Source organism: Lissotriton vulgaris, chromosome 10 (assembly GCF_964263255.1).
Source record: "Lissotriton vulgaris chromosome 10, aLisVul1.2, whole genome shotgun sequence".
In the NCBI taxonomy this organism is placed as follows: domain Eukaryota; kingdom Metazoa; phylum Chordata; class Amphibia; order Caudata; family Salamandridae; genus Lissotriton; species Lissotriton vulgaris.
The window spans coordinates 180,051,315-180,076,766 of NC_141698.1; the positions used below are offsets into that span (position 1 = coordinate 180,051,315).

Consider the following 25,452-nt stretch of genomic DNA (forward strand, 5'->3'; position numbering starts at 1 on the left):
GAGTATAGGAAGGAGGGTATCTATTGTCAGGGGAGTGAAGTGTGACAATTGACATGCTGTAGCATGGTGTGTACAACAGGACTGATCGACAGCAGAGGGAGCGTCCAAGGTTGGTGGAGGAAGGGAATTGATGATGTTTGTTATCTTCAGATTAAAAAATTCTGCAAGTTCATTGCAACGGGTAGCTGACGGCTCTACTAGGGGGAGGGCTCCGGCACTTTGAGAAGTTTCTTAGCTATTTGAAAGGTTTCCCGGGATGAATTGGTAGATGTTCTGATTTTTTTCCTCGAAATAGTTGCCTTGGGCGGCTTTGAGTGCTTTTTTATAGTTGAGAAGGATTTTTTTATATTCAGTTTTTTTTGTGGGATAAAAATTTTCTCCAGTCTCTTTCTGATCTCTTGCATGCTTTCTTTTGAAGCCGCATTTCCTGGGTGAACCATGGGGAGGTAGCTTTACCCCGGGGTTCACCGGAGGGTTTTTTTGGAAGCGTTTTATCCAATGTGTCTCCTATCCAGGTCGAAAACTCAGCGTCCGTGTGAATGGGGTTGGCGTCAAGTTTAGGGGGGGATCGCTCTAGATGGAATTTCCATTTTTCAGGATCTAATTTAGACCAGTAGCGCGTGGGCTTGTTAGGTAGGGTTGTGAGATGTGGAGCGGGAGTCAGCTGCCATTCTAGTGAAACTAAGAAATGGTCAGTCCAAAGTATCGGGATAGGGTCCAGGACAGTAAGATCGTTAATATTGGAGAATATCTGGTCCAGCAAATGGCCCATTGAGTGAGTGGGTAGTCGACTTAGTAGCTTTAGTTGGAGGATTCCGAGGTCTGCTATTAGGTCAGCGGCTGGTTTGGCTTCCTTTTTGTCCAGGTGGATGTTCAGATCACCTAGGATCATACAGGTGGGTGGAATGCGTGGCGGCTAGTGTATATGTGTGTTCCATAAGAGATTCACAAAAATGGCCTAGGGGTCCTGGAGGGCGGTAGATGAGAAGACCTGACATGGATCTACATGGGGAAAGTTGAATTAAGAACAAGACATTTTCACAGTCTAGGAGAGGACTGCCTTGCAGTCGGCAGGAAAGATGGTCTTTGTAGATTATGGCGACACCCCCACCTTTCCCTTTGGAGCGGTCCATGTGTTGAATTAGGAAGCCCAAGTAGTTAAAAATGGTGCTATCCTTCTCTTCCTAGAAGTGCTTCCCCGCTCTTTCCTCTCTTTCCGTCTTTAACTGACTGTGTTTTTCGCTACCAGTGGTCAAACATGTCATTGTTAAAGCTTTATGCCTGCGTTATCGGGTGACATGCCACAATAAGTATTTACCTGTGGAAGAGGCTTACACCCTAGTTTCCTAGCCAGACATTGCACACTTTCAAGACCAGTCTTCCTCATTTCAGAAGAATATGCCTGGAAGGTCACTCTTTATCCTTCCTTATGGGCAAATATTGGAAATCCAGTGATTCAAACTTGGAAAGCCTTTTCAACCTTCAAAAAAACTTGAAAGCCTGCCAATCACAACTTCCTTAATCCTCAGCCTTTCCTTGCATTCTGATTACCCAACTGAGTGTTTCTTGTAATATAAACTCGTTCTCTACAGATTGTCTTCATTCTTTCCTTCATTCTGCCTTGTACAAGACTGAAAAGTTAGGATAAAACATAGTTCAGTAATCATGATATAATCTTAAAACGTTCACCTACGATCAAACTCCTAGTACACACAACTGTCCTTGAAATTACACAAACCCTAACATGGTTTGAATTCATTTATATGCCCAGAGTGTAATGCTTGGGTAGGCAACCAATCGGTGCTTATACTTAGAACCCAACAGGAAACCAGGTTAAAATAATACCCATGTATAAATGACGAAAATCTGGCGAACAATTGTGTATGGGTCATACATACATACATACAAGTTTTATTGTTTGATTAGTTAAAATCATTACAACCCCCCCCCCCCCTAGAGAAATGGAATAAATCTGCACAGGCGACTAAGGTTATCATGCAATGAAAAAGATCGAAATGCATCACTATTCTCATCTTACAAAAATTACATGTCTATAAAATTCAATTGTTAAAAATAGTACTGTATCAGTTTTAAAAGTCGAATAACAAATGTTTTTTTTTTTTTTAAATGTGTACCCCCTAAAAAAGGGTGTGGGGTGATTTTACATGAATTTATGTTGTGTATGGGTCATGTGCTTCTATGAAAAAGCTGTGGGAAATTGATGATAATCACAAGACTGCCATAACCCTATCTCTCTTAATGGGTTTCACTGGAAACATGGCACCTCATGCCCATAAGTAATCTTTTGTCTGCAGACTACTATTTTATGTGCAAGGTGGATTTGTATAGTTCAGATCAGGTTGATCAGCCTGCCAGCCTGACATTTTTTAGCTAATAATACTGCGAGGAGTCCAAAAATCATCTCCATTTGTGGACTATATACCATAATACCTCTTATCTGGTGGATTTGTACATGCATATAAAGTCTCTGGGAGGTAGAGAGTTTGTCTTTTGCTCTCTGGAAGATCCAAAGCACGGAGGGCAACACACGGCTGAATTGTAATTGTATGGATGATGGAACATGAACCCAAGACAATAGCCAGGATCTTTCCTTCAGAGAATTCACAAAGAGAACCCAAGGTTGGTTGCTAAGTCATAATACCTTGTGCAATGTTCATCTAAATGTAGCCAAAGATGCTCAATGGGTTATGCTCAGCGCTTGCCTATTTACTGCACTGAATGTAGCTAGGAGATGACAGAGAAGATAGCTAGCACTGTGTCACAAATGAAAACCTAGAATTTCCATTTACATCAACCCTATGTCCAGCTCTCGCTTACTGCTCTTCTATGATTTTTCAGGTATCGAATTTGTTATTACACAACTGAAGTCTCTTATCCTGGCCATGGCGTTGATTGATCGCCATATTACAGTTGAGAAAGCAGTACTTCTGTCACGCTTGGAGGAAGAATTCCAGGTAAGCCCTAAAATGCCTTCCTCTAACATGCAAATACTACAGCTCACTAAATGAACAGGAAAAAAACAACCATAAAGTAAAGGTTTTTACCTGTCATCGCCACATAGTTCCTATTATCCTATTCCACCTTCTTTCTGGCCTGTTGCCTGCATAAGTAATACTCTTGTTATTGGTTTTTATACAAAACCCCCAGTTATGTTATGTTTTGTTAATAGATGCTTATATAGCGCACGTACACCCTTGAGTTTCATGGCGTTGAAGACCAAATGCTACAATTGCGAGGTTACTAAACGTAGGCTTGCTCAAATAACCATGTCTTTAAAGCCTTCCTGAAGCTTAGGAGATTATCACAGTTTCTGAGTGTCAGAGGGAAGGAGTTCCAAAGCCTAGGGGCCAGGCAAGAGAAGCGGCGACCTCCCAGACGCTTCCGTATGAAAGTCGGAATGGTAAGCAGGCTGAGATGTGCAGAGCGGAGGTTGCGCGTGGGGGTATGCTTGGTGATCATATTGCTGATGAATTTAGGGCTATTGCCCTGCAGAGCCTTGAAGGCTAGGCATCCCGTCTTAAAGGCTATACGCTGGGCTATCGGAAGCCAGTGTCGTTTCCTCAGAACTGGACTGGCGGACGTCCATTTGGGTTGTTTTCCAATCAGCCTTGCTGCCTGGTTCTGTACCATTTGAAGTCTTTTTTTGTAGGCCGATTGGCAACCCCAGATAGATGGAGTTGGAGAAGTCAAGCCGTGAAAGGATAAGAGCTAGCACCACCTGTATTAGAGCAGAGTGGGTCAACAGGTGAGCAATTTTCCTGACTTTAAGGAGTTGGTGGACACTAGAGGAGATTACAGCTCTCACCTGTCCGCGGAGCGAGAAGTCAGCATTAATGATGACCCCCAAACTTTTCATCGATGGGGTGGGGATAGGGGGAGACCCCAATTCCGCCGGCCGAAAGTTCTCACTCTTCCCTGGCAAAATCAGCTCTGCTTCCCCCGGGTTGAGCTTGAGATGGTTCATGTCCATCCAGCGCTGGATGTGGAGCATGGTGGACTGAAACTCCGCTACGGCGTTAGGGGAGCAGAGTAGGAAAATAAGTTGGAGATCATCAGCATAATTTTAGAGGGTGACGTTTTTTTTTTTTTAATGAGTGGATCAGAGGTCTTCGGTATAGGTTAAACAGCAGTGGGGACAGGGACTAGCCCTGTGGTACCCCACAACAGAGGCGAGATTTGGGGCGGTAAAGTTCCCCAACCTTACTGCTTGGGTGCGATCGGCAAGGAAGGATTTGATCCAACCAAGTGCCGGGCCCCGTAGGCCTGCTTGCTCGACATGGTTCAACAGGATGGTATGGTCTACCGTGTCGAACGGGGCCGACAAATCCAAAAGCACAAGTGCTTGATGGTCACCCCTATATGCTGTTGCTCTGAGCCTATCCAGGATTGCAAGGATCACAGCTTCCGTAGAGTGTGACGGGCGGAAGCCAGCATGTTTAGGCTCTAGGTAGTTCGAGCGTTCAATGAAGCTGGACACACACCCGGCTACGTGAGCTTCTAATAGTTTGGACAAGAAAGGGAGGAGGGATATGGGGCGATAGTTAGCTGGATTGCTAGGGTCAGTCCCAGGTTTTTTTATGAGGGGGACAACCGTAGCATGCTTGAAGGCGCAGGGGACTTTGCCCTGGGCGAGTGATTCGTTGAGAAGTGGTAGCACACTGTGAGGCAAAGAGGTAAGGATATCTTTCAGGACATGCGGAGGGCAACAATCCTGTGGGGAACCGGATTTAACACGGGTCGTGAGTTCTAATAGTGTATTGGGACCTATGGGTGGGAACGTATCTAGCATGCATTGATTGCTGAAGATGTCGTCTAGAGGTTCCCAATTGGTAGTGCACGGGCGACTGGCTCTGATAAAGGAGACCTTGTTTAAAAAGTAATCATTCAAGGTCTTACAGAGATCCTGTGTAGTGGTCTGGGCAGGCAAGGCTCTGGTATCGTTGCATAGAGCATTCACAATTTGGAAAATTTCTTTAGATTTGTTATGGGCATTAAGTAATTTTTCAGAGAAATGGCCGTTTTGGTGGTCAGGATGGTTTTCTTGTATTCGCGACGAGCCTTCGAGAATTGTTCCCTGTCTGTGGGAGAGTATTTCGATCTCAGTTTCCTCTCGATTTGACGCAGCTCAAATTTTTGTTTTTTAAGGTCCTTCGTGAACCATTTATGAGCATCAGAATGGCGAGCACGAGAGAATTTAACCTTAGGGGCGTGAATATTGCTGGCTGATAGTAGCCACTCGTTGACCTTTTCCTCCATGGAGTTATCATCCTGGCTAAAAGTGGGTAGGGAGTTCTCCAGGGTGTTAATGAAGTCCACTTTGTTTAGTAAATTCCATTTCCTGGTAGCTCCCCCCGCCAAGGGGGTAGATCTTTTAACACCGTTGGAGGTAATGGTAAATTGTATTAAATGATGGTCTGACCAAATGCATGGGGAAATTAAAGGAGTGGAGAGTGAAATATTGTGGGACCAGATGTGGTCCAAGATGTGACCTTTTTCATGGGTGGGGGAATGTACATGTTGGACTAAGTTAAGATTGGATAATAATTCGACTAATTCGGTGGCATGAGGCCCCCCCAAGGCCTCGTCGAACCAGTAGTTCAAGTCCCCAATCATGAGTACCTTAGCATGGTTTATCACTAGAGTGGCCATTGTCATAGCATTTGTCCTCTCCAGTGTCCTGGCTTAGCACTTGGTGGACTTATGCTTCTGGTACATCAACAGTAAAAGGTACAGTCCAGATTCCCTTTTGCTAGTCTCCTCACCTTTTTCTGTCGCAGACATTCACTTTTCCTTTTTCCATTTAATCTATGGTATTTATTGGGCAGACGCAGGCTCTTTTTCCATCTTTGGGTCGCTGTCTAGTGACCTCTCTGATTTGGGCCGGTAAATGCCTTTAAAGCATCTTCCTTTTCTCATTTTAAGAACATACATCGGAGTGATCTACTGGCAGGCAGATGAGTGTCTTGGTCTAGTGGAAGTTGCTTTCATGACGCATGAGTGCTCTGTTTTCTTGCAAGAGTTCTGCTAGGATACAGTAGAGTGTTCCTGTCGGAAAGTGCCTGTTTTTGTCATGGTCACCCACGCTTTCTGCCACTGGTACAGATGTTTTTCGACTGATGTGCACTAGGTTCCTGCTAACCGGGCCCCAGTGCCAGTACACTATCGACTTGCCATCTTAAAGGTGTCCCATTCCACTAAGGGCATGGAGACGGTCCCCTCGTTATCCCCAAAGTATTGAGTGATAGACGTGCCCACTGCTTCACGAAACACCTGGTCCTCTAACGCAGTCGCCAAGTCGATATCTGGGCCCGGGTTCGTGACCATTGCATCCAGAGCAAGACTGGGTTATGATCTGATAGTGTCCTAGCGAGATACTCACTACCCTGCACTCCTGCATGTACTTCCGGAGTGCATAACAATGCGTCCAGGTGCATGTGAAGGTCATGTAATGCAGAGAAGTAGGAGTAATCACGTTCCTCTGGGTGTTGGACCCTCCAAGTATCCACCAAGCCCCATCGGCTCTGCCGATTACGTCTGACCTCTGCAATCTTATGAGTGGGGGCATTAGGGAGTGGGGTTGCGAGCAATCCAAAACCACGTCTGAAATACAGTTAAAGTCCCCTCGAAGTAATACTGAGCCTGTCAAATAAGGTGCCAACTTCCCAGACAACTGTGAGAAAAAGGTGGGTTGTCCGTATTGGGAGCATAAATGCTCCCCAGAGCCATGTCACATCCGTCAAGTTTCCCAAGCACCTCTACATACCAACCCGCCGGGTCTATAAGCTTTTCCCTGCACTGGAAGGGTACCCCTGCCTGCACCCAAATCAACACCCCAGGAGCAAAAGTGGAATAGGTTGTGTAAAACAACTGACCCCGCCATCGCTGCTGCAATGCTACTCCTTCCTGCGCCTGCAAATAAGTTTCCTGTAATAATGCAATATGAGCTCCCCTCCGTACCAGATATGCATGCAGCTTTTGTCGGCGCCACATAGAGTGCATGCCCGCACATTCCATAATAAACACTTCAGATTATTGGTGGACCCCATCCCAGCCATGTCGGGAGTTCAACTCTGGAACCTGCTCTAGTGACATACCTGGCCCTATTAAACCCCAAAACTAAGAAACATCCCCAACTCCCCCTCCCCAGGACAGCTACTTGTGAACTAGTACCCATCCAAACCTTAAGGCACACAAATTTCCCTGTCAGTTACAGAGGAGCTAGGGACCGCGGCTGGCTTGGACCCCTCTTCTCCATGCGCCTCAGCCCCCTCATAGGTAGGGCTTCCCCGGCCCAGCACAAGCACGACATCATGATCAGTGAGCGAATCCCCCTTTTGTCATCAAACGGACGACCCTCCCCCCATTCAGATAATGCCATCTGTCTGCGGCGTCACCTCGGGCATGCTTCTCCCGCTACCTTGCGATGTGTCCAAGAATTTACCCTCTGAGTCACCCGGATTTGCCAGCTTCTTCAGTCGACATCACAGTCCGGTCCTGCGCCTGCTCCACCACTGCCTATAGTGCCTCTGCTCTCTCCCGAGCCGTCTGAGAAACTGTGGGCTTCTTCTGAGTTCTATTGCGGAGACGTCTGCGGGAGCTCATTGGCCTGTTCGTGTTCCCTTCCTGTGAGCCCCCAGGGTTTCCTCCGCTCGGCGTTTCCTTTCTGTAGGACTCTAGCCATTCCTATTCGTCACTAGGGGAGTGAACATAGTATGTGGTACCATCCAGAACAATACGCAGCTGCGCTGGAAACATCAGGGAGTACTGGATACCCTCGTCCCGCAGCACCTTCTTAACTGCCAGATAGGAGGCCCGTTTCCTTTGCACCTCCAGTGTGTAGTCCGGAAACAGCGTGACCCTTGCGTTGGTTGCGCCCTTCCGCATCTTCGGCTCTGCGCTCCAGTACGCCTACTCTCTTCATCAGGGGCTTTATCTGCTGTGTCACTTCTTTTTGTGCTGGTGCCATCTCTGCTATAGTGGTTTCATTCTTCTTGACTTTCTCCAACAGCTTTGTCTGCTCATCCCGCAGTAGGCCAAGTCCCACTGCAACCGTGCTGATATCCTGGTGAAGGGTCCCTTTCGTGTCTGCAATCGCCTCGAGTATCTGCTGGAACTGTTGCTGCATCTGGTCATCTTGGACCTTCCGTGAGTGGGGCGCAGGGTCATCTTCATGTTCTTGGGTGGCACCGGCCAAGCGACCCTTGGTCTTGCCCATGTTAGCACAGGGCTACTCCACTCCTCTCCGCTCCCTCTGAATTCCGGCTCTGATCGTGCTGCTGGAGATCTTCTGCTCCCTTCCTCTTTGTGTCAACAAAGGGATGAAGCACCATCCACCCTGGGTTCAAAATGGCCCGCTCCTTCCCTCTCGACCAGCGCGGCCGCGAAAAGCGGCACCCTCTGCTCTCTGATCCTCTCTCCAGAGAAGCCAGCGGCGCAGGTCTAACAGCCTTCTCCACAGACATGCATGGGAGCCTCAATTCCCCCACTGTCTTCAGGGGAATCAGTGCCCACCTCTGCTCACTGGGCTTGTCCTCTGACGGGGGGAGGTGGTTGGGGGGGGGGCCCTCCACCGAACCAGCATCAGGCAGTCTATGTTTCCAACATGCTGTAGATCATACAAACACGACCCACCTCTTGTCCAAAAGTACCACTACCAGCCTAGCAACCAGTACTTTCATAGTCCCCGAGGGTCCAAAATGCCGTCTGGGTTCTTTCTAGGGGGGTATCGCTCAGGTCCCCATCCCCTTGCATGCAGTTCTCCCCCCCCCCCTTCCATCCATAGTAACAAAGCCCCACCACAGCCATGGGCCTCGATCACTCAGGCGTCTCCCTCAGGTGATTTAGGCGAGGGCCTTTAAACAGTTCTGTCAGTGCTCGCTTTCCTCCTTGGGCACACCAGTGATGCCTCTACGGTGTGCTCCCTCAGTCCCGGCTCACCTGGCACTCCACACTGCCCCAGCCGCCTCCCTCACTGCATCCAGCCTGTATGGCGCAATGGTGTTCCAGGAGGACCCAACAGCCGTCCATCTGCACCAGGTCTCAGGAGGCCCCCTTGCACACTGCGCACCTTCCAACCAGTTGCCGGCTGCCTCAGTCGGGTGTGCTCTCCAGGACTGTTGCGTGCACCCAGGAGTCCGCCGACTCGCCGATATCCTGGCAGGGTCCTTCGGCATGTCCCAGGCCTCCGTCTGCTCCAGATCGGGGCACGCTCTCCTCCCGGTTCATCAGGCCGGGGCTGGCCGCCCACTCTGATGCCGATGGCGCGGACCCCCTCGGGGCCTCAGACCCAGTGTCCTTTCCGCTCACAGCAGTAGCGGGGTGCCACCAGCCTCAGCGATGTTCAAACACTGCGCCTCAGAGCTATCTCAGCCTGCAATCCAGGGATCGGGTCTAACTACGCATCAGCGCCTCGCTCGCCGCCATTTTAGGCCGTCTCTGCCCCTCTGGAGAATTCCTCTGGTGCGGGCTGTGGGCAAGAGCCGGCGCAGCCTTCGGGCCTGTCTAGTCGCTCTCTGTGCCCCCCTCTTCTGGGGTGTCGCCAGCAACGCGTTGCTGGGCTCAGGGCGTCTTTATGTGCAGGATAACAGCTAGGTGGATGCGGAGTTCTCTGGTCACGCGCCCGTCATCGGCTCTGGCCATGCTACGCCCGAAACTACTTAATTACCATAAACGCAATACAGTGCTCCTTCTTGCTCTTGAATGTGGGACAGTCACACATCAAGGTTCAGATGTGGCTTTCTTCCCAGACTTTACACCGATGGTGCAAGGGGCGCGCCATAAATTTGGGGACATTACACATACATTACAGAAGGCGAATGTGCGCTATGCCATGCTCTATCCGGCGCAACTACATATTCAAGTTAATGGCGAGATGCAGATATTTGACTCACTGGAGAAAGTGGCCAAATTCTGGAAACAGCACCATGCCAAGAGCAAATCCAGAGCAATTAGTGAAGATGCGATACAGTCCCTGTCAGAACACACTGGCACATAAACTTTTACTGGACTGATCGCAATTACCTAGAATGGCTGGTGTGACCAGACCCTCTGGAAAGTATTGGCCACCCCCAGACTAAAGACCAATTAACAAGGCGGAGGTGGGGAGGGACGTATCCTGTACGTACTACGTTTATATGGGTTTTGATAATCACTTTAAAAACACATGGTTCCGTATGGGCGGTCTCCCAAGAGTGGTTCCTCCACCTAGGACTTTTCCTACAGTTCTGATTTGAAGTTTCTTACTGGAAATATGGAGGGATTCACCGGATTCTGGTTCATATGTATCGGATGAGTGGGGCAGGGCGTTTGGGTTGTTGATTGTTCAGAAAGTATATGGTTACACGTTTTATTGAGCAAACACTAGAAGATTAACGGATCGCTGAAACTTTTCAGACACTCACGCCTAGTCACAGATCTGGGTTGAATCCATCATCCTTCTTTAGCTCACTTCGCCACCTCAGTTCAGACCCAGCTATATGCAAATCAGTCTTGACCCTGTGCAGACTCACACGAGGCCTCCGAAAGGGTTTTCCGTTATCCCCCCTACTACTTATTATGCTATGGAACTCCCTTGCATGACACTTTCAGAAGTGGCACCTACAGCGTGGACTGCGATTTCACCGTGGGCCACTACTTGCCTCCTCCTATGCGGATGACGTAATTCTATTTGTCAGAAAACTGGCATCTAACCCCCCCCCCCCCCCCCCCCCCCCCCCACCACCACCCCCCACCCCCTGCTCCGGCAGGTGGTACGCTTCGGAGTCTTCTCCGGTCTTGTCATACACTGGAATAAGTCGGAGTCTTTCCCCTTCCACAGGCTACCACTCAATTTACCACAGACTTCCCGCTGCATTGGTGCACTGATCCTCCCAGATATCTGGGCATTTTCCTACACCAAAGTGCCCCTGATGTGATTCGACTTAACTACGGACTGGCAATAGGTAAGCTTACAACACCGGTTGAGCGGTGAATTAAGCTTCCACTCTCAATTACAGGCAGAATCGCCATAATTAAAATGGTGGTCCTCCTGCGATTCTTATATCTGTTTCTTCTTTACAGACACATTCCGAAGATTTTGAGGAAATGATATGCATAAATGAACCCTTTGTATCAATCCCTAAGCTTTTTCTTCGAAAGGGGGTGAGGATGGGAATGGCACCGGCATACGACAGAGGGGTTTTGGTAAATAACTGTCTGGAAAGATGTGGGCTTCTAAACGCATGCTGTATGTTTTTAATGCTGGTAGAGATGATGTAAACGAAAGGGCCCCGATGATACTTCTATTCAACCAACCTTAGACTCATCCACTGGCCTACTTCTGAACGATTGACTGTGAAAGTGATATGTGCCGATATCAAATTGGTCTGTCGTTGCTGGACAACTGCCATGATAACTGAAACCTGTGTGATGTTTCTTTGAGAAATGCTTTGTATTAATTTATTTGTTCCTTTTCTCTATTCGTTTTTTTTTTATATGCTCCTAACAGATCTTACTCTTTGTATTTTGATAACTCAGTGTTTCCGCATTACCATAAAAATGTTAATAAATAAAAGTTTTCAAAAAAGAACACTTTTCTTGTTGTGTCCATGGTTTTTAGAAAGGGCTTCTTCTGGTCACAAGTTGGAAAATAGGAAGAGTTTCTTTAGATAGTTTTAGATGTTTCAACTGGGTCAGTCCCCTGTGTGTGTGTTTATGCAGTAGAAGAACATCATACGAATAATTTTTTTCTGTTCTTTGAAATATGTAAGAAAAGTGTATTTGGGGGCACCGATTTTTCCGAGGTTTCAAGTTTGCACCTCTAATTATGGTGCCAAATCGAGAGTGAGCTTCAAAATATACAGCCTTTGAACTTTTTCCCAAATTAAATTCACAGCAAAAACAACAAAATGTCAAATTGTTTTTAGAACTAAGAGCGAAATGGATTGTGTAGAGAATTTGTGACGCCATAAAGCAATTTGCAATTTACAGTATCGGTTGCCTGCGTGTCATTGGAGGGTGGGAGTGGCAACTGCTGCTGGAAGAAGTAGAGAAGTTAGAGGAATATGCAGAGGTGATAGTGCAAACAAATAGGAAAAAACTCAATCTAGGGAGAGGTGGATAGTTCACTCAGGAAAAAAAAGGATTTGGGAGAAAAGGGAAGGTGTTGGATATTGAGCAAAGCTATCATGGGTACCCGACTCTGATGGCATTACACCTCAATGTCTAGAGTACTGACCTCAGGTTATCAGTGAACTCAGTCACACCTTCCCACATTTCCATTAAAATTGTATCCTCCCCGAAGATGATCCCTCTTCTCGCAAAAGAAAAGGATCCATTTTAACTCTAGCACATTGGGGTCTTTAATCAGCTCTTTGGTCCCTTCCTCAAAATGGTCATATTCTTGATGGCCTAGTGAAACTAAGGAAAAATGAATTCCGTCTTGAAGCTGGAGCAAAGGCTTGAGCTGCCCAGCAGTCGAAGGGACTGTGTTACGGCAGCATTGATATCATGCCACGTTCTGTAAGGGGCTGCACTGAAATTGAAGCTCCAGGTAATTAGCTTTGTATAAAAGTGAATAATATATATATATATTATATAAATACATTTTAGTTATCCAGTAAAAGCCTACGAATGTTGAAAATGTCATTATAGTCTGCGGGTGTCTGATACATTCGAGAAACCCTAATGCATTATTCTGTTTGCCATGTGCTGTACACTATAGACAATTCAGCTAGGGTGAGTGGCAAGGCGTTCCTCTTGCATGAGCCAGTTCCTTGTGTTAGGCTCTGCATGAAACTAAATGTATAATTCTCTCTTAATTGGGCATATATGGGAGTGAGGGAGAGAAAGAGAGGGAGAGGGAAGGGTGAGGGGAAATGGGAATGGGAAGGGGGAGACACCCACCCCATGAGAGACTATGACACCATTCAGTACCAGCCAATCCGAGTTCAGTGCAGCTTTCTGGTCACCAAGAAGTTTCTGAGATGGGTATGAAACAGTGGTGTCTGGTCACGCTGTCTTTAGAGATAGTCATACTAAGGTGTTGTAAAAAAATTACAGTAAGGCTGTGTGAATTAAAGGCCCAGGGGATATGGAGGAAACATAATAGAACACAATTATTTTGGGGGCTGCATGGAGTGAAAGTGCAGTAACATGGAACGGGGCTAGGGTTATATGGCATAGAATGTGGAGTTCCTCCTAAGGTAGCAACAATGTAAACTAAAAGCAGTTTAGACTTTTTGTTTCAGAAACACACATTACAGACATTGAGATTCCAACTGTTTTAACCAATGTGAAGAATCAGGACTCTCAGGGCAGGGAAAATATACTGTACGTAAAGACCTTAGGAAGTCAATATTACAAAGAATGAAGGCCACGCAACATAAAGATATAAAAGGAAGAAAGCATTTTTATTAAATTTAGAATTTACAACCACAGTCAAATATAACAAATCTATAAACAATCATCTATCCTATGTGAAATCTAGAAAATTAGGTCCATCCATCAATTAATTTTCTTATCATGAATATCCGAACAATGTCATAATGATTATTTTACTTATTTACAAAACAATTCATATATTTTGTATCTCAAAACGTTAGTGGCTTACATTATTGCTGCTTCTTTGTAGGATTGAGTCAAACAATTTACACGTTAAAAATGTGAAATAAACTCCTAGATTCCTGTATCGACAAATATATTTTTAATATACTGAACATTCCAATGGGGAGCCAGGAGACTCCATTTTGATGCTTCAGTAGTTATTCTGGCTGTAAGGCTTTGGACCGCCAGGATGAAAAGACATGCTCTGGAGGCCTTGTTCCTGGACATTGCTATAATATGAGCAAGACTTGCACATGTTACTTAGAGCCACTTGCTAAGGAGATCTATATTACTTTGTGTCTGAACATGAAGGTAGTTACCGCTCCATGAAAGTGCATCTTCATTACTAGCTGACAGTCAGTTATGGAACTTGCAGATGTTGACTGGAGTAGTTAAAAGAGCTTGTAGATGTCACAGGAGAGTTATTTTTCCTGCCCCTCGAGATCTGTTGCTTACCATGATTGCTCCATAACTTTGTCATCTGCAGTGCTTGGGTTCAGTTTAAAAAAGTGTTTGCCATTTCCCAAATTCCATTGAAGATTACCTATGAGTAATAGTAGGAATGTGCAAAGTTTTCCTCACAAACGTAAATATTCCTCTCTCATACTACGCTAACTACCCGCTGTTTGTGAAGTTACCTGCATGTGGGTTTTCAGTTTTTAAGTGAACTCGTGTGAAAATGGCACATCCTTTCTCAGCTCCAACTAGCACTGTTAAGGAAAGATGGCTGGTTTGCAGAGCTTTACCACACCAGGACGTAGATGTTGAAAAAGTTTGAATCTGAATGGCTGCTTTCAAAACAAAAAGGGCAGCTTTCCTAGTAAAAGGCGCACTCGATAACAGCAAAGAAAAAGATTCAACATACATTTTTGAATAAGACCCAACAACTCATAAAAACCAACTTGGAGGAACAAAGGGAAATACAATTTTAGTACTCCCAACACTTGTAGTTTGCCAGTGAATGTGTTTGACACGATCACTCCTGCGTTTGGGAAGTAGGAAGGGGAAAGGTATCAATCGCTACCTGTTTTGAACTCAGTGCCGGTAGTAGTGGCCCAGCAAAGAAACAGTAGTGTAAAAGGTTTGTGATCGACAGCGGCAAGTGAGAGTCCCTACTGCCAAGGTGAAGTGGGACAGTAGGTGTGGCTTTTAGTAACTGGAACCACTTGGGAAATAAGCTCACCATAGTGCTGGTGCTCCTTTCAGGCTGCCACTCTTTTAATCCTTTGAAATTAAAAGCACACAAGTACACTTTCCCTGTTAACTTTGCTTACAGCTTTTGTGCTGCATCTATTCATTTATTTTGTGCGGTTTGCTGAATCTCGATATTTTTTGAGTCCCAATATCGTTTTTAGGTTTTGATTTTGAAGGTATAGCTGTCAAACATAGCTATTGCCAACAATATACAAAGAGTAGTCATTGGGTCCACTCTTTTCGACCATTGATGTTTTTCAACCAGATTTTCCCAGCCATTGGCTTGAGACTCTGTTACTCAAATGTAAGTTCAGCAGAGTATTCATATGTCACCTAATGCAATTGGCTGTTTGGGTGAATCCTTCCACTTCCACTCGAGTGCTTGCATTGAACTGCAGGACAGACTACGTTACAACAGTAGCCCCCTCTGTGTACTCCTACTGGCTACATCCTTTTTGTTTTGCGCTAATATCCTGACTACTTGCGTTAGCACAATAATCTGAGACCTATTGGCTTTACCACTGCTTGTTTGTATTACTGTATGGTAACTGAGTTCTGCAGCATGTTGTCCTTCTATATCATCAATAACCAGGATAATAGTACTAATGACAGGTGCATGCACTGAGCCTCTGTGAAAGAAACATGGGGTGGGTCTGCCCTTGTTCTGTGTACCTGTGGTAGATACTATGTGCTAGTGCACATTCCTGCTGTGTTGTTGAGGCATAATGGATGCACAGAATGGTGACAACTGCAGATATGATAAGAAAATTACTTCCTTAACCCCTTAACAATCCTCACCATCCTGGGCCCTATCAATCACACCAGTTAACTCTCTAACTTGCCCCTCTAGGACTCCGACGGAAACTCTACTCTCGATTTCACTCCTGCCTGCTTTGAACCAATCTACTACTACCAACATTTTTTCTATCCCTCCCGTGTTGACACCCTCGTTTATATGATTTGCTCGTACTTGAACTTGTTCTCACTTCACCGAACAAATCATCTCTATTATCGTATCACTCTCTGCCGAACCTTACTAAAATGTTTTTTATACTTTGCTTTGTATTGTAAAGCGCTCTGATACCATACCCAGGGTCTTGTTTGCTCTACAGAAAACACTAAAAAAAAAAAAAAATCTGCTTCCCATGTTGTTTGGACTGTGGATCTTAGCATCCTTTCCTTTTCATAAGCTTCTACGTTTTATAAAGGTGTAGTGTCTGCCCTTGCTTTTACTATTAACCTCATGCGCGCTAGCGGAATTCCGCTCGTACGCTGAGATTTTTAAAAACGCATGTTACGTGACGAGCTGGGCTCGTCATCAGCGTGCGTGGAGGCTACGCCATGACGAGCCCAGCTCGTCATCAGCGTGGAAGGGGTTAATCGCTGCACGTTTGCAGTTGTGTTTGTCACTTAACTCCTACAATAAACTACAATATTCAAGAAGGGAGGAGGGGTGTTGTCTTAGTTGAGTGGCAGGCTCAGGGACCAGAATGCCTAATTCTGATGCTGTATACACCACTTCACCAGATCTGTACATTTCTTAGAAATCTTTTTAGTTCGCTTTGCCTCGAAACAATTATAGCAGAGACACAGGAGCAACAGCATTAGTAGATTCTTGCTTTTAAAAAATTACATTTATGTTTATTTGGTGGGAGAATTGTTTGGAAGTACTGTTTCTTTGTTTACTGACTGGAAAATAGAGGTTTGGAAACGCCCCCCTGAACACTACAAAGAGTCAAGCAATGTACTGATTGTACCAACCAGAGGAGACAAACATGCAGTTCTTCAGAAGGTGGTGTTTGTTGACCCTGACTTGACTTATTGCTGTATTTTTGTTCTATTACTTTTGTTTGTGTTTAAATTATTGTTTTAGTAGTCTCAAATGTGCAGAGACCTATGAAGAGTATCAGTTTATTGACTGGGTGTGTATTATTTCTCTTCAGATCCAGCACTGGGGTAACGTGGAGTGGGCCCATGACTATGAACTCCAGGAGTTGCGTGCACGGACAGCAGCCGGGACTCTCTTTGTACACTTTTGTTCTGAATCCTCCAACATAAGGCACAAGCTTCTCCAGAACTGACGCAGAGTACCTAAAGAGACTCCATGTCAAAAATCTCATCTGTCTTCACAGTGGTGACTTATGGCCCTCGAAGTCCTGACTTGTCATTTTCTTTGAGCTGTCCAGGCAGCCATGTTAGTAATGCAGCAGACACTGGTTCAAGGGACCATGATGGTGCCAAAGGCAGACCTACATAAAGGACAATCCCTGCAGGCACAGAACAGCACTGACTGGCTTTACCACTGAGGAGACAACTACTCCAGTCCTTCACAGCCACAGGATGCCAGGTTTACTAAATAAGGGCGCTATCATCAACTGAGTGATATCCTACATGACAACACTGTATTTCCATTGCCTTTCCCATGCCCTTATTTTCGTTCCTGTTACTTTTGTTTGTGTTTCATGTGCTTGTTTTGGTAGGTACTGCTTAGCAGAGTGCTGTAAGACGTGTTAGTATATTGTATCAGCGTAGTGACTTGGTGTATAGCTTTTCTCTTCAGAGCATCCATGGGTTGTAACCTATCACAGTGGGGTTGAGGATAGGTAGGCACAGCTTATTATGACATTCCCCTCTGATGCATTTAGAGCCAGTGACAAAGCCCTCTGGATCTCATATTCTGTTTTATTTATAGCGAATATTCTCTGCAAAAACAGGTGAAGTTGGTTCAGTTAATGAACCAGTTTGCCTCCTCGATTACAGAAAGAAAACGTTGTTCTTTGATCATATAGATTGTCCTACCCTTTTCCTACAATCTGGTTTATAAAAGCCTCTTACTCAACCTATGGGCGGTTCCATATATCATGCATTACCTCCATACATATGCTCAAAATAAAAAACATCACTGACCATATAGCAGTGCAACTCTTAAATCACTTTTTTCAAATGCAGTATCCAACTTTTCCCCATTAGGTTCCTAGCCAATTTTCAAAAACTCAAAAGTTATTAACTTAGGTTATTGAACTCTGAGTGCCTCCAACTGGCCTTGACTGGTGGTTAGGATCTTCTATCAGTTTAGCTTTGAACATGAATGCCCTTGCTGCAATCCCAAGCATCTCAGAATACCTTGATTTTACTTTCCTAGTTGCTCCTCTCCTCGCTGTAGTGTACAGTAGAACCTCTTCCATTATAAAAGCATGAAACATATTTTTAATGACACCAAGCAAAAAATTATACACTCAAGTCAAAGGCAGTTGGATTGTATTACTTTACAAACAGCTCAAAAGCTGGCAATTGTCCTTTCAGTGAGTCGCTAGAGAGGATTTTTTGTCCTGCCATGTAAAAAAGCAATTTGTCAGTTATGTTAAGTCGTTAAGATGGTCTACCTAGCCTGTTCCCACCTTTAGCCGATCTACACCTGTGACTCAAATGTTTTTAATTCTTTCCCCCCAAACTTGAGACAGTTACTAGAGGGACCATCGCCAGCAGATCCAGGTATTCTTGCACCCCCAGTTGCTGCTAAATTAGGTTTCAGTGTATTAATGTTGAGGTTCAACTACTTACATGTGATGTGTGAAGAATCAGTTCCCCTATTTCAGAGCTACCAGACTATTGAACAGGATCGTTTACCATCATGGGATAGCTTTTCACTTTTTATCCCTCTCCACCCTTACTAACCTAGTGAGATTGAGATTTAAAGCCTACTCCATCGAGAAGAGAAATGTAAATTTCCAGCTTTCCTGCGCTTCCAAACAAAAATGAAGATATTTGTACATTACTTGTGCTTGTCCTTTCCTCAGTTAACCCTTCCATGCTGAATAAAATGCACCATGTTATTTTTATTACAATTAGTGTATTTGTTAACCAAGCCAGCTTTAACTGTAGGTGAAAGTATTTTGTGGACCATACCAAAAACCTAAAGTTGTTGAGAAGTGCACATTTCTTACCATTGGTTGATTTTATTGTCACTGTCATTTGCTTGGTTATTATTCAATGGCTTGACTATACTTTTCTTCTGTTTGTCCATTCCCTGGAGCATAACTTGTTATCATTCTTTTGATTGGATGACTTGCTTGCAATTAGGGAACTGTTACTTTTCTTTCAACTCTCCTTGAAAGAGTGCATGCATTTTGTATTTCTCTCCCTTGTTTCAAATACACAAACAACCATCCCACCTCTGCAAGCTCCTTGTTATTCCTTCAGCCCTCCCCAAAGGTCGTCAATAGCTATCCTTAGACCATCAAGCATTTTCTTTTTTTAATGATTTACGGTTGCTTTCTGGCCCATCGGTTGACTTTCACTCTCATTTGAGTGCTTCCTACTCAGTGGCTTTCAGCCCTCCTCATATGTTTAGCCCTCCCCAGGAGCATAGCTCTTTACCATCCTTTGATTGGATGACTTGTATTATTCCACTGCTCGCATTCAAGGAACTATTTTTTGTTTCTGCACTCCATGAGAGTACACCTGTATCTGAAAGTTGCCTTTTTTGCTGGGTCACCCCCAATCTTCTGCCTCTTTGCTGGCCATAGACCCCAGTGCGCTTTACCCTGCTAACGAGAGTTAAGTGCTTGTTCTCCTCCTTTCAACATGATGAAATTGGTATGCTCCTGATTGGCATATTTAATTTACCTATAAGAGCCTAGTATGTGGTAACAAGGTGTACCCATGGCATGTAAGTTAAATGTCACAAGTGGACAGCAGCACCCATTGTGCCACCCACTGCAGCATCAATATAAACATGACTGCAGGCCTGCCACCAGTAAGTAGCCTGGCTATGCAGATTTTAACTTCAAATCTGACCTGTCCGAATAATCCCTTTTGACAAGCCTAAACCTTCCTTTGAATTATTCGAAGTCACCCCCGCGTAGGCCTTATTGCCCATAAAGGTGGGGGTCATGGTATTTAAATTAAGACATGTGAATTTTAATTTTAAACATGTCCTTATTGTGAAAATACTTTCAAAAGTATTTTCAATGTAGCAGGTTTGGTCGTACCATAGGAAAACACTAGGATGCAATATTAAATACTAATCCTGTAAAATGGGAATGGGACTAACTAGAACAACAATAGAACAACAACTTGTAATAGTTTTTAAAAATCCAATTCAATGGTGAAGTCAGATTTGTTCTAAATATTACAGAAAATTAACTTAAAAAAGTAACCTTTGCCCTGCCTGAAGCCCCCGGAAGCATGAACGAGGTGTGAATTTGCTCCCAGGAGCAAGACAATAGGCTGACCTGAATGGGCAGAAATGACCCTTCTGAACCTGACAGAATGTGAAGGGGGGTTAAGAGGATCCTTTTTGACAGTAATGTGTCAATTTATCCCTGATTGTTGTTCTCACATCCTGCTTGACGGGTCTACTGGGGCTTTTTATATGCCCCTTCAAATAGGCCTCCTCTGTCACAGGCATAGGTTAGCCAACACTTGCGCAGGGCCCTTCTGGTGTCTTCCCAGCCAGTCAGGCCCCAATCACAGTGGGCCTCTTTAGTCATTACAGTGTCACAGCCCATTTGGCAGATTTTCTAGGTTTACATATAACATTTGGGTGCACATCAAAGGAGGGAAAGAGAATGTCAAAACAACTTGTGTCTATCCACTATCTAGTTGATAAAAAGTCAGCTTTGTTATACCAGACATCTGTCCCTGCAGTTGTTGTGGGTACAGGGACTGAATCAAATTGGAATTTGGTGTTAGATTTGTGAGGACACTGGGATTACCATATACACTAATCACATACACCCCCAGCTCTCAGAGACTTTTGCCCTTCTTGCATATGCCCAAAGTGGGTATGCTTAGCTGCAGGTTAGAGCATTCCCAGGGATCATTTCCACCCTCTAGGGTCAGGTACCTCAATCTCCGCAGAAGCAGACAGGATGAGCTTTCCCAATGCCCACCTACCGGTGCCCGTCGTACAGACTGAATCCCACGACTGCACCAGCAAGGGGGAAAGGGGAATGGGACAGAGAAGAGACAACTCCTACGTCAGCCAACCACACAGTCTCTTATAACTCCTACGTCTGATCTTAGCAGATCATTTGGCTCCAGGAAGGGAGGACCTAATGCACAGAAAGATAAGGGCAAAATAAACAAATGTTCACCTTACTACTCTGCAGTATAAAAACTAAACCCACATAACTCTTCCTCCCCTACCAGCATTTGCAGACGTTATTGCCTCTTATTTGCTTGCACTGTAGTAATGATTGTCTAAAGTCAATTTAAAGTAGAGTCTCTTTCTCAACACAACAACTGACTTAGTTCAAATATTTACATATGCATGAAGACAAGTCTCTGCTGAAAGGAAAGAGTTAACATTCAATGCTTTTCAAATGACTTTCAGTTACGCAAGCAGAGTTCCAACTTGTAGACTTTGTTCCACTGGCGAAGCATGCAAAAAGAAACCGGTGAGGAGCAGAAGGAAGGAAAGGAAAGGAAGGACGATCAGGGAGGTAAGCGATAAAATAGAAGAGTCCGAAAATCGGGTGGACTCTAGCGCTCTGCAGAAGTCTGGTCGAATCACTGAAACATGAGCTGCAGCCAAAGTCTTGAAAACTAAAATGCGTCTTACTTGAAAACGAAGTACAGACTAGGAGACCGGTACTTGGCTCCTGGCGGACAACGAAGAATCGGAGAACTGAAGACTTCTTTCTCAGTCTTCTCAGGCTGCTGCGATTTCTGTGAGTTCCGCTTGAAGTTACCTCAAGGCTGGGTAACCAACAGAAAAAACGCCAACTTTCTTCTCCCGGGAAACCGGGCTGCTAAGACCCAGTCAATTCAGTGAATGCCTTCTGTCTGCCACTAGAATGGAGATACAATCTCCACGGAATCATCGGCAAGCGGAAAACCAACCGCCACTTTCCTCAAGAGACGTAAGGAAGAGCGGTAACACAAACGTGCAAGTTCCTCAAAATCCTAATTGAAGTGCGCGGAGGTTAGCACGAGCACACCACAAGAAGCCTACAGTATTGTGAGAATTCTAAACCACTTCATAGTACTGGGGAACACAGCGGATCTTATAATGTGCAAAAAAAAAAACAACTAAATGTTCTCTCAAAGGTTGATCAAGGAAAGTTTCACAATAACTTTGGCCTTTTTTCTCCCAACTGTATGATTCTTCCTCTGGACCTGAGAAATTACATGAATGTGGTTCCTGACAACTAGCTAGTGCCCGGCATAAATGTAGCACCTCCAGGCACCCACTTCAGAACACTGCTGTACATGTGGAAGAGGATTGCACTTGCTGTCCGAGACCTGAAAAAATCCTAGAGGACTGGACATGCTCTCCCTCTTTTACCCAGAACAAAGAAGTGGACTACAAGGCTCATAAGGCTGCCTCCTGTTGAAATTATTGGAACACAAAAAGCTTCAAGAGGCCTTTTCCTGCAACTTCCCAGCTGCCAGTGGCAACTGGACCTAGACTGGACCCTTTTGTTGGCCCGTGCCTGCCACCCTGTGAGTCTCCAAAACCTTAGGTCCTGGGGGGCTTTAGAAGTGTACTCGTATGGTAATTTGGGACTTGTAGGACTAAAGTCATAAGGTAAAACCTTTCACCAGGAAGAACCTAGTTTGTGTATCTGACCAATGGTCCATGTTGGCCAGCGTCAAGTTACGGCAAAGTCCATTGACACGTTGTGCTTCTTGGTGAAATTCTACTTGAACATAAAAAAAAATAATCATATCTCCGGTTCTCCTCGTTGTATTTTTTTGTCATTTTGTTTATTACATTTTACTCCATTTTCCTATTTAGATTTGGACTATTTTTTTGTTTTGTTTTCCATTTCGACTTTATCACTGTTTTTAATACTTATTAAATACTTTACACATTGCCACTAGGTGTAGCCTGTCTACTCTGTGATACCAAAGGGGATGATGGACGGAGCGTTTGAGCAAATCAAACACTCGCCCTCAGTCAACTGATCTGGGTTTAATCCATCATCATTCTTTAGCTCACTCCGCCACCCCAGTTCAGACATGGCCATATTCAAATCAGTCTGCCTGAACTGCCAAGCCATGTCTTCCCTGGACCGGAAACAAGCATCCTAGGACCAGTTTCGGGTTCATAACCCTCATCAGCCAGGTTATCTTGAATCCAGTGGCAAAGTGAGCAAGGGACCCACGTCTGGGCATACCCTGCCAACTTAGGGCGCACAAAGCGATACCAAAGGGAATGATGGACTGAGCGTTTGAGCAAATCAAACACTCACCCCCCAGTCAACTGATCTGGGTTTAATCCATCATCATTCTTTAGCTCACTCCACCACCCCAGTTCAGACATGGCCATATGCAAATCAGTCTGACCCTGTGCCTCATGGGAACAGTCCAGCCCGAACTGCCAAGCCATGTCTTCCCTGGACTGGAAACAAGCATCCTGGGACCGGTTTCGAGTTCATAACCCTCATTAGTCAGGCTATCTCGAATCCAGTGGCAAAGTGAGCAAGGGACCCACATCTGGGCATACCCTGCCAACTTAGGGCGAACAAAGTGATACCAAAGGGGATGATGGATGGAGCGTTTGAGCAAATCAAACACTCACCCCCAGTCAACTGATCTGGGTTCAATCCATCATCATTCTTTAGCTCACTCCACCACCCCAGTTCAGACATGGCCATATGCAAATCAGTCTGACCCTGTGCTTCATGGGAACAGTCCAGCCCGAACTGCCAACCCATGTCTTCCCTGGACCGGAAACAAGCGTCCTGGGACATGTTTCGGGTTCATAACCCTCATCAGCCAGGCTATCTTGAATCCAGTGATCCAGTGTGTCATAGCTAGCAGGGAGTTGAGCTCAGGTGTATTTAATTTCTTACCCCCCCCCCCCCCACTAATAGCTCAATTTCTTAGAACGTGTTTTCAAGCTATCTCCCCATTTTGCTGCTTTCCACCACACAAACACTCACCCCCTCCGCACACTTTGTAATCCGCTCATCTCGCCCCCAAAACTCATCCATCGCTTTCCTCACCCCTCCCTGGATTTTCTTTTTTTAAATGTTTTTAGGCTTCCTCGGGCCAACCTCAAGAACCTCTGTTGTTCCCTCACCCTTTTCCCGTTCCCTGAATCTTTCACTGGCCTTTCAGATTTTTAAAATGTATATATTTATTTAGTTTTGGAGAGCCTGGTAGTTGCCATTTACTCCTAAGCAATTCTCAGTTCAGAAAGCACTTTGAGCTAAATCATGATAATTTTTGCATTTACAAGTCCAAGTGACATCTTCCATCTTGTATTGGAAATAACAAACACCAAATGAAATGGCATCCATCCCATTCTGCTGGCGCACGCATGCCAGTGATGCATTTATGCCTCACTGGAATGATTTAACCGCCAGTACGGGTTGCACCAACATGCCTTTCATTTTTTCATATGTTGCAAAGCATCATCACCAGATAGGCCTGATAGTTGACAAGTCTTCAGGGCCTCATGGCTTAGATCCTGTTAGAAAAAAGTCTGTGACTCATAGTATTAGACTCCTCTGATAAATACAGGCTGGGGAACTGAAAGGGTCCCACACGGAAGGAATGTCATGAAGGATGCTGCACAGAAGGACCACCACCCTTCAGGGGTCTTCCATTCCACCTGAGAGGCCCCTCATTGCATCTTGTAGGGGTGGGGTGCAATTTTGCATTACACCACGGCCAGACGTGCAGTTGATATGAGTATTTGTAATTTGGTATCTTCATCCTACTTATTGTTACAGTTGCAGCACTTCAGTATGTTAAAGTACATTCATGGAAATGAAAAAATATCACCACCATATTCCTACACCACTTGTTTCATGTATCATCCCTGGTTGATATACAGATGCCATCTACTGCTGTTGCTCAGCTAGTATCAGTAGCTGAACGTATGGCACTAATGTGCATGGATGTTCCACAATCTTTGTTCACATACTGTAGATGAGAGGATTACCTGTATAAACACACATGTGACAAACTAAATTACTTCATTATCAATCTACACATTTACCACTAGATACACAGCAACGTGTTTCAACCTTACAAGGGCTTGGGACAGGGGGAATCAGACAACTGCTATTGACTACATCCAAGACCATTTATATCGGGTATATTTATATATACCCTATAGGGTGGCTGTGCTGGTGATCTAACATGCTTTATAACAAATGTGCCTTGAGAAGGCGTTTAAGTGTAAGAAAGACTGGTAAATGCCAGGATGTCAGGCACGAAAAAGCGACGTTTGTCTTTGGTGGTGAATTTAAAATCTGGGTGCAGTTGAAATTACACCTGATGCTGCAGAGGGTTCCAGGAGGAGTATAAAGAGTGATCTTGCTTTTGAAGCAGACCCAAGCAAGCATTTAAGAGCAATATTGACAATATTAAATATATTTTAATATTGAATCAGCATTCCAATTAAAGGTCTTTCTTGCATCAGAATTAGTCTCCTTTGCAAAAGCTGAAAATCAGTCTTGGTGGTGTTTCGTCACAGTTGCGATGAAACCCACGTAGACCCAAAGAACTTCCGCCCCATCTCGCTCCTCCCTTTCCCGGCCAAAGTCATTGAGAAGACCGTCAACAAACAGCTAACTGCCTTCCTCGAGACAAACGGCTCCCTCGACCCATCACAGTCCGGTTTCCGAGCAAACCACAGCACCGAGACCGCCCTCATCGCAGCCACCGACGACATCAGGTCCCTGCTCGACAACG

General features: G+C 45.0%; 1 protein-coding gene across 2 annotated transcripts in view; it reads left to right on the plus strand.

Moving 5' to 3' along the window:
* The window catches only part of ATPAF2 (ATP synthase mitochondrial F1 complex assembly factor 2), a 225,168-nt gene extending 206,527 nt beyond the window's left edge, over positions 1-18,641 (plus strand). For both annotated transcript variants that reach the window (XM_086940829.1, XM_086940828.1), the window contains exons 8-9: positions 2,860-2,975; positions 16,740-18,641. In XM_086940829.1, the coding sequence (XP_086796955.1) occupies positions 2,860-2,975; positions 16,740-16,877 (254 nt within the window). In that variant the 3' untranslated portion in view covers positions 16,878-18,641. The remainder of the gene's footprint in view (positions 1-2,859; positions 2,976-16,739) is intronic.
* Positions 18,642-25,452: the final 6,811 nt, after the last annotated feature.